Raw genomic sequence first — 10,051 nt, forward strand, 5'->3', positions numbered from 1 at the left:
GACGCAGGCAGCAGCGTCTGGATCAGCTGTCTGATCTACTTTCTATAGTTCTAGTGAGGACGCAGGCAGCAGCGTCTGGATCAGCTGTCTGATCTACTTTCTATAGTTCTAGTGAGGACGCAGGCAGCAGCGTCTGGATCAGCTGTCTGATCTACTTTCTATAGTTCTAGTGAGGACGCAGGCAGCAGCATCTGGATCAGCTGTCTGATCTACTTTCTATAGTTCTAGTGAGGACGCAGGCAGCAGCATCTGGATCAGCTGTCTGATCTACTTTCTATAGTTCTAGTGAGGACGCAGGCAGCAGCGTCTGGATCAGCTGTCTGATCTACTTTCTATAGTTCTAGTGAGGACGCAGGCAGCAGCGTCTGGATCAGCTGTCTGATCTACTTTCTATAGTTCTAGTGAGGACGCAGGCAGCAGCGTCTGGATCAGCTGCAGCTCTATGATCTAGTTTCTAGGCTGACCTGTGGAGACGTTGCTGCAGGGATCAATTCTTCTACAGATGAATGAAACAGGAAGTAGTTTTTCCAACATTAGTCCTTTGATCCTGAAGATGTTCTTCAGATGATAGAAGGTCCACTTTCTGCTCGTCTCTATGAGTTTCTGAAGGTTCAGGTCTGAGTCCATCACTGCACTCGTTTTAGTCATCAATATGCTTCCGTAGAAGAGAGTTTTAGTTGAAGATGATCCATTTTGTTGTCCAGTGAGCGGACGTTGGAAGGCAGGATTGAAGCGAGCGGCGGTTTGTAGGGGTTTGCTTTTAGCTTTGCTGTTAGCCCACCTGGACAGCCGCGCTTTTGCAGCTGGTAACTCTGCCTTCGCTTGCTCCTCCTGCGGCGTGTGCTGCTTGGCAAGTCCGCTGGATTTTGGACCTGTGGGCCATGTGCCCCGAGCAATCTGGAGCTATGTAAACAATTGAGATTAGTTTTAAGTTACCTACTGCGCTGCAAAAAGGATCTATATATATAAGTAAAAAAATCTTACATTAAGGGTATTTAGCCTTAACTTGAGCAGGTAAATAAGACGATTTGCCAATGGAATTAGCATATTCACTTTAAAATAAGATAATTAGATAAATTCACCTCAAATAAGACAATGAAATAGTTTTTTTTTTCTTATTTTATATGTAAATCTTCTTGTTCCATAGGCAAATAGTCTCACTTACCTCAATACAAGAAAAAAAAGACTTATTTAGATTTCTATTTTTTGCAGTGTAAGTTCCTGTCTTTAGTAGGATTTAACCCAGTCCGATTCCAGACCATTAAAGCCGACCCAGATTTCCAGAGGCTCTAATAATATGATAACCAGTAATCATTTCTGCATTCATACGGCCTCTAACGGTGCTTCTCTCCATGCAGACGCCTGCCTCCTCAACCAGGATCCAGGCAGCTGCCAGGACTACACCGTCATGTGGTTCTTTGACAACAAGCAGAACGAGTGCCAGCGCTTCTGGTTCGGCGGCTGCGATGGGAACGCCAACCGCTTCCAGACGAAGGAGGATTGCGAGAAGTTGTGTCTGAAGCAGATTCTATGAGGAGGACGAAGGTCTCAGCTGCAGGAGAACCCGCAGGACTGCATGTCACCAGCAGAAGGCATTTTCTGCTTCACTGTCTACGGGGCTCCTGAAGGGTCACGCTGAGAAGGTTTTCCAGCAAAGGTTCCGTCAGATCCGCAAAAAAGAAATTTGTTTGTGAAGATCTTTGTTCCCCCTTAAGAAAATCTTCATCGTCTGAAACGCAGCTACAAGAAAACACAACAAACATAAACGGAATCACCACCAAACCATCAGAGTTCTTCTTCCAGGAGGAAGAATGAAGAGATGCTGAGCAAATGTCCTCTAAGTGATGATCTGGGTCCGGAGGCCGGATCCTTCTTGGTTCTGTTCAGGCTTCAGCTGCTTTTTGATCCAGAATCATCAGAAACCTTCAGTTCCTCTTTTATACCTTCTTCATTTCTGCTCGGACCAAACCAGCCTAATATGGGGGGAATTTTATTCCATTATTGTTGCCAAGAAAACAATTTTTAAAAGAAACTTTGAAAAATGTTTTAACCACTTTGATTTTCTCTCAGATTTTATTTCCAACTATATTTTTCTCGAATATGAAAACAGCAAAGTTACTCTAAAAAACCTTTTTATTTTTATCAAAACTTTGCATTTTTCATACATTTTGGTTAGTTTTTTTTTTTTTTTTTTTTTACAAAAATGGAACTAAAGTCCCTCCATACCATAATGAATCAGAGGAACTGAAATCCAGAAGAACTTCCATTCCAACCTGCAACTTCCATACGGCCGGTTTTCCATCCTTCAGACGGATGTTTTAAGTTCTTCTCAGATGTTTGAACTTTATTTGGAAATGTTCCTCAGACCTTAAATAGAAAAACCCTGTGTGACCCTTCAGGACCTCCGTAGAACTCCCCGGACCGCAACCAAAGACTCTCTGATCAGGTTCTCCTGCTTCTCCTTGTACGACAGCGTATCAGGGCCATTCAAAGACGGGGGGAAAAAATTGGAATTTAAATTTTTGAGTCTAAAGTGGCATGTTTACGAGAATAAACAAGCAAATTTACGAATAAAAAACCCCCCAAATTTACCAGATTATTAACATGCAAATTTAAAAGGAAACAAGTAGCAAATGTACGAGAATAATTAGACAAATTTACAAAAAAACATTACGAGATTATAAATATGCTAATTTATTGTATCATTCATTTGTACTTTAAAAACTTGTATGAGGAGGCCATTGCACTGCTCATTTCATCGTAAAGCCCCTAATTAATTAAACATTTCCATGTGCTTTATGTAGCATGCTTTAACGTGTATTATCTCACATTGTTCCAAAAATGTATGTTTAAATCGTGCAAATTTGTTACTTTTTTCTCCTAAATTCCTGTGTTATCTTTTTCATTTTCTACTTTTTCTCATATTTGTGTTTTAATTTTGTTAGTTTGCGTCTTTTAATTTAGTAAATTTTAGTGTTTTAATTTTGTAAATTTGCGCATTTTAATTTTGAAAATTTGCGTTTTTCGATTTCGTAAATTCAAGTGTTTTAATTTCGTAAATTCGTGTGTTTTAATTTTGTAAATTTGTGTGTTCTAAGTTTTTAATTTGTGTGTTTTAATTTCGTAAATTTTAGTTTTTAAATTTTTTTTAATTTCAGCGTTTTAATTTCGTTAATTTGCGTGTTTCAATTTCGTAAATTCAAGTGTTTTAATTTTGTAAATTTGTGTGTTCTAAGTTTTTTAAGTTGTGTTTTAATTTTGTTAATTTGAGCGTTTTAATTTCGTAAATTTGCGTGTTTATTCTCTTAAAAAGGCCACTTTAAACTAAAAAATCTGAATTCCAATTTCTTTTTTTTCCGTCTTTGAATGCCCTTAATATGCCGTCGTATCCTTGCATCAGGTGCTATTTTTATATATATATATAAAATAAAAAAAAGCGGGTGAATTTAAGGTCCATATGTTCATATGTTAAATGTTTTTAGGAAATTAAAGTTTCTATAAATCAGTTCTAATAAAATGTTGGTGTTAATGGATCAGAACCACCTCTCTAGAAGATGTTCCCGCAGGTCTATCTGCAGCGTGTTGCCATGGAAACGGTTCCTTCAGTCCCATCTGTGCAGCTCATTATCTGGATGCACACCCCCTGCTGGTGGACAGGTGTTACTGATAATAAAAGGAATGAAATCATCTGGAAGAGATCTACAGGTCTCATGTCCTGGTGTTTCAAAGAGTCCATAACAACCCGCTCTCTAAAAAGAACAGGCCCACAGCATCACCCATCCTTCTCTGTGCTTAATAGTGGGTTTCATGTACCTTTTTTCCAACCCGAGGTAAAGAACTGGTAGAAACAGGATTTCATCTCCTTGCTCTCAAGCGGCTGGTGCTGATCCGTCTCTGCTAACGGGTCAGGAACGGGATCAAAAAGCAAAAAGAATTGGAACCCAGACATGAGACCAAAAGTCTGAGAACCGGGTTGTAAAAGCTGGAAGTGGAAGAAAGTCCAAACATTCGGACAAGTTCTCTAGCAGAGTGGCCTTTACCGAAACCAGAACCCTAAGAACATCTGTAATGTAATGTTCTGCTGGAGAAACCTGAATAAAAGAATCAGATCTAGTGATTGAATCTGTCTACTGACTCAGTCTGATGGTCTTACAGATATAGATGTCTAAATATTTTTATTTATACACAAGCGGACCAAATTGTTGGTCCTCATTTAATAAAAAGAAAAATCCACACGCTCACAGAAATAACTAGAATCTGAAAAAAGTAAATAAAAAAAATCTGTGAAAATAAAAAAGATGAAACTGTTTTCAACCAGATTTTAAGAGAATGATTTAAAAATATGTCTTAAAGCAAGGTTGGAATAAAAAAAATGGTTCCCCTTGAAGAGATTGAAAATAATGTGACCAAATGGACATGTTAGATCAAGGTGTGTCCACTAGTCAGCATCACAGGTGTCTAATCTGGTAACAAGTCATCTGGGTTTGATATAGGGCTACAGGTCGTCACTGTGCTGTTTGGTGACATGGTGTGTACCACACTCAACATGGACCAGAAGACACAAAAGAGTTTTCTCAGGAGATTAGAAGGAAAATGATAGACCAGCAGGTTAAAGGTAAAGACTATCCGACCATCTCCAAGCAGCTTGATGTTCCTGCGACTCCAGCTGAACATATTTTACTGTAGCCAGCCTCCCTGCCTGTGGCTGCAGGAGGAAAACCGACGACAAATCAAAGACACGGATAATAGGAATGGAAACGAACCCAGAAAAACTAAAGAGATTAAAGATAAACTTCAACCTGAAGGAACATCAGTGTCTGATCGCAGCATCCACCATTGTTTGAGCAAAAAAATGACCTAATGAGAGACGACCAAGGAGGAACCATTGATGGAAACAAATCATGAAAAGTAAAACTGGAATTAACCAAACTACATGTTGACAAACAGAGAAACATGGAGCTTAATGCCAAGAAACATCAGCTCTATGTTCAAGAAAAGATCACCGTCCCTGCTGTGAAACACGGAGGAGGCTCTGTTATGCTCTGGGCTGATTTGCTTCATCTGAATCTCTGCAGGGTCCAATGAAATCTCCAGACTATCAGGGATCGTAGAGAGAAACGTGCTGCAGAGTCAGAAAGCTTGGTCTCAGCAGCAGCTCCTGGGTTTTCAACAGGATCAGGAGCCAAAAACGGACAAACAGCAACTAAATATCAAGTTAATAATAAAAATATGAAGTTGTCCGTGTCTATACATACATGCATGCATATACAGACACAGATACACATTCTCATCTTGTAGTGAGTGCATTGAATCCCATTGATTTTGCAAAACCTAAATGTTACGGGTTCAAACCTCATCCTAACACCAAAGCTGGGCGTACACTCTGCGTTATTTTCAATCGTTGCACGCCGCTACAGATGAAACCACAGGGTCTAAAAGTTCCCAGCTCACAGTGTTTGTTTTCACACTGTGAGACCCGACGCTCGGATGCGATCTACCAGCTCACACTCTACGTCTAAAAACCAGGTCAGACTGAGCACCCAGAGATGGCGCTGGTCTTTGAAGGTTATTTTGTTTCAAAAGTATTTGTGCATTGTACGTGTGAAGTTGAAGTTTTGTATTTGTAGAATAAAAAAAAAATTCACAAGTACAAATTTGTTTTACGCCTGTTCAAATTTTAAGTATAAGTACACAAATTCTGTTCTAGAAGTTGCACATCAAAAACCTCTTACATTCTCTGTTTTGATCCCAATGTTCCAGAACTATTGTTGCAAAACTATTGTGCATCGTAACTTTGGTGTTTTGTAATTGTAGATTTATTTTATCCGTAACAATTGCAAAAAAAAAGTTACACATCTTCAAATTCTTGAGTTCAAGTACACAGATTGTGTTTTGTGAGTTGCGCATCAAAAATGTCTTCCATTCAGTTTTGCTACAGTTGATCTAAAACAAATGGTGAAAAACAAATTCAAACACGTGTATTAATATCTTATTTAAAAAAAAGGTCTTAACACAAATGCAAATCAATGCATAAAACTGCACTAATCTGCTGCTGTGAGTCACAGATTCAACTTTACAAATTAATCCTTCATTTTTACTTTTGTTACACTGGTAGAGTGATCTGTAACTTGTGGGTAGTACCCTTGATTGGACAGAAGGGGGCGCTGCCTTCTCAGCAAGAACCCCCTTGTTTCCACTCAAGGTTCTTGTAAATGGGCTCTAGTTCTCCTTGATCAGCAGGATTTGTCCACGACCACCTCACCACGGCCGACTGGATTTCAAACATGTTTGATTTTCTCCTGACCTCACGATTCTTGATTGCCCCTCGTTACCCCATGTGTATACTACATGACACAGGACACACAATGGCTCAGAAACTCTGCCAAATCGAAAAACTCTCGCACGACTTGAGAATCGGCCCAAAACGGGCAAAAAATCATACAGCTTATGTCCGGCTTAACCTAAATGACACCTTGGCCCTAAAACTAACCGTTAGCGATCTAACTTCAGGACCAGCAAAATGTCGACTCTATAACTGATCCTCAATGAGACGGAGAAATCAGAAAAAAATATATATATTGCTTTATGTTTTTGAGCAGTGTATATGTATGTATCAGGGTTCTCACCAGGATATTTTATGGAGGTTATATATATATATATATATATATACACATACACTCACCGGCCACTTTATTAGGTACCCCATGCTAGTAACGGGTTGGACCCCCTTTTGCCTTCAGAACTGCCTCAATTCTTCTTGGCATAGATTCAACAAAGTGCTGGAAGCATTCCTCAGGGAGTTTGGTCCATATTGACATGATAGCATCACACAGTTGCCGCAGATTTGTCGGCTGCACATCCATGATGCGAATCTCCCGTTCCACCACATCCCAAAGATGCTCTATTGGATTGAGATCTGGTGACTGTGGAGGCCATTTGAGTACAGTGAACTCATTGTCATGTTCAAGAAACCAGTCTGAGATGATTCCAGCTTTATGACATGGCGCATTATCCTGCTGAAAGTAGCCATCAGAAGTTGGGTACATTGTGGTCATAAAGGGATGGACATGGTCAGCAACAATACTCAGGTAGGCTGTGGCGTTGCAACGATGCTCAATTGGTACCAAGGGGCCCAAAGAGTGCCAAGAAAATATTCCCCACACCATGACACCACCACCACCAGCCTGAACCGTTGATACAAGGCAGGATGGATCCATGTTTTCATGTTGTAGACGCCAAATTCTGACCCTACCGTCCGAATGTCGCAGCAGAAATCGAGACTCATCAGACCAGGCAACGTTTTTCCAATCTTCTATTATCCAATTTCCATGAGCTTGTGCAAATTGTAGCCTCAGTTTCCTGTTCTTAGCTGAAAGGAGTGGCACCCGGTGTGGTCTTCTGCTGCTGTAGCCCATCTGCCTCAAAGTTCCACGTACTGTGCGTTCAGAGATGCTCTTCTGCCCACCTTGGTTGTAACGGGTGGTTATTTGAGTCACTGTTGCCCTTCTATCAGCTCCAACCAGTCTGGCCATTCTCCTCTGACCTCTGGCATCAACAAGGCATTTCCGCCCACAGAACTGCCGCTCACTGGATGTTTTTTCTTTTCCGGACCATTCTCTGTAAACCCTAGAGATGGTTGTGCGTGAAAATCCCAGTAGATCAGCAGTTTCTGAAATACTCAGACCAGCGCTTCTGGCACCAACAATCATGCCACGTTCAAAGTCACTCAAATCACCTTTCTTCCCCATACTGATGCTCGCTTTGAACTGCAGGAGATTGTCTTGACCGTGTCTACATGCCTAAATGCACCGAGTTGCCGCCATGTGATTGGCTGCTTAGAAATTAAGTGTTAACGAGCAGTTGGACAGGTGTACCTAATAAAGTGGCTGGTGAGTATATATATATATATATATTTTAGGGATGCACGATATTGGGATTTTGTCCGATATCCGATATTTTAAAACTCATGTAGCCGATAACCGATATCGATACCGATGTTAAAGCTGGACAAAAATAAGTAGTCATTGAAAATAGCAGTTTTGTTATCCATTTCTGACACTTTGAAAAATAATAAACTCAAATATATTTTCATATGCTGATATCAAATAGATTTTTAAAAACGCGGTATCGATCTATTTTACTTTCAAAATCTGGTGAAATTTCATCGTTCTGTTACAAACTCTCGTGATATTTTGCAAATTCTTGTGAGATTTTGTTAGTAAAATAGATCGATACCGCGTCAATATATCAACATATAAAAATATGGCAAAATTTGGTGAATTTTCGGGGGATTTCGTAGCATAACGATGACATACAGCAATAAAAGAGATTGATATGGTGTTTTTAAATGGCAATATATCAGCATATGAAGATATTGGGATATTTTAATGTATCGATATTTTTTCCCTCGTCTTTAGCAGTTTTTAAGTCTGTAAAAAAGAAGTTTTTGAGGAAGAAGAAGTAGTATTTTTATTTTTTTTTAGACTTTAGAAACTCAGAAGCTGATCAAATATCGGGTTAAATATCGGTGGGGTGGCCGATGTCCGATATTCAGTTTTAAGGCCGATACCGATAGGGGGCCGATTATATCGTGCATCCCTAATGTTGGGCACGTTACTTTGAAACAGTAATTAGTTATAGTTACTAGTTACTTCACTCAAAAGTAACTGGCTTAGTGAGTTACTCCAAAATAAAAGTAACGAGTTACTAGTAAAAGTAACTATTGCGTTACTTTTGCGTTTCTCGAACCTGCAGAGTTTAGCATTTATTGCAACTCAACGTGAACAACATCAGGGCGACGCCATCTGACGGGCCTATAAACCCCGTCAGATAGCAGGCTGCATTACCTCTACTAATGGGTGTGAAGTTTTTTAACAGGGCATTCAGATCTGGTGAGTTTATGAAATTAATAACTGGGGATGTCTGATTCTGAAATCCTGTGTGTTTGCGTTGTTATAGAAACTGCAACATTCATCCATCCAGATTTCTCCATGTTGAGTTTCTGTCTTCCATTTGGATCAGATTTTTATCCGTTCAGTTTTCTCAGCATCGCCTGGTTCTGCTAAACGGGTCATGGACTTCAGACAAACTAATCCTAGAAAAACAAGGCAGGTGAACAGAACCAGAACCGAGTCCAGCAGCTGGGAGGTTTTATTGAACAGAAAATGCAAAGATGCAGATAAGAGGTTTTGATCGTTCTGTGAACCGAACCAACAGGTGAGCCAGGCACTGATCCGTCCTTTGATTCTCTGCTGCTCCACCAAACGTCCCACAAAACCTCCATTTTTAGGGATAAATTAGTTATTTACAGCGTTTGGATCAAAAATAAACAAGCAGGAGGACTTTACGACATGATTGAACAAGATCTGGATCAGGAACCAGATCTGGATCAGGACTTGGAACCAGATCTGGATCTGAATAAGGATCTGGATTGGAACCAGATCAGGATCAGGAACCAGATTAGGATTGGAAACCAGATCAGGATCTGGATAAGAATCTGGATCAGGAACCAGATCAGGATTAGGAACCAGATTAGGATTAGGAACCAGATCAGGACTAGGAACCAGATCAGGATCTGGATAAGGATCAGGAACCAGATCTAGATCAGGATCTGGAACCAGATCAGGATCTGAATAAGGATATGGATCAGGAACCAGATCTAGATCAGGATCTGGAACCAGATCAGGATCTGAATAAGGATCTGGATCAGGAACCAGATCAGGATTAGGAACCAGATCAGGATCTGGATAAGGATCTGGATCAGGAACCAGATCAGGATTAGGAACCAGATCAGGATCTGGATAAGGATCTGGATCAGGAACCAGATCAGGATCAGAAACCAGATCTGGATCAGGAACTGGAACCAGATCACCATCAGGATCTAGAATCAGAAATGGATCAGGATCAAGATAGGGATCAGGAACCAGATGAGGACCGGGATCAGGAACCAGATCAGGGTCACAATCTGGATCAGGAACCATATAAGGAACTGGAACCAGATCAGGATCTGAATAAGGATCTGGATTGCAACCAGATCAGGATCAGGAACCAG

The 10,051-nt window shown here is 40.3% G+C and overlaps 2 protein-coding genes across 2 annotated transcripts in view; one reads left to right on the forward strand and one right to left on the reverse strand.

Moving 5' to 3' along the window:
- col6a4a (collagen, type VI, alpha 4a) overlaps positions 1-2,578 on the forward strand; it is a 75,093-nt gene extending 72,515 nt beyond the window's left edge. The window contains exon 42 of the mRNA XM_038281197.1: positions 1,359-2,578. Coding sequence (XP_038137125.1) covers positions 1,359-1,534 — 176 coding nt within the window. The 3' untranslated portion in view covers positions 1,535-2,578. The remainder of the gene's footprint in view (positions 1-1,358) is intronic.
- A 6,548-nt stretch (positions 2,579-9,126) lies between these two features.
- Positions 9,127-10,041, reverse strand: LOC119780913 (protein TsetseEP-like). Its single transcript, XM_038281158.1, has 2 exons — positions 9,528-10,041; positions 9,127-9,455 (listed from the first exon to the last, which is right to left on the reverse strand). Exons 1-2 carry the CDS (start codon positions 9,978-9,980, stop codon positions 9,297-9,299), a joined length of 612 nt encoding a protein of 203 aa, XP_038137086.1. The 5' UTR covers positions 9,981-10,041; the 3' UTR covers positions 9,127-9,296.
- Positions 10,042-10,051: the final 10 nt, after the last annotated feature.

The sequence above is a fragment of the Cyprinodon tularosa genome, unplaced genomic scaffold (assembly GCF_016077235.1).
Source record: "Cyprinodon tularosa strain WSP-4 unplaced genomic scaffold, ASM1607723v1 ctg168, whole genome shotgun sequence".
Taxonomy (NCBI): domain Eukaryota; kingdom Metazoa; phylum Chordata; class Actinopteri; order Cyprinodontiformes; family Cyprinodontidae; genus Cyprinodon; species Cyprinodon tularosa.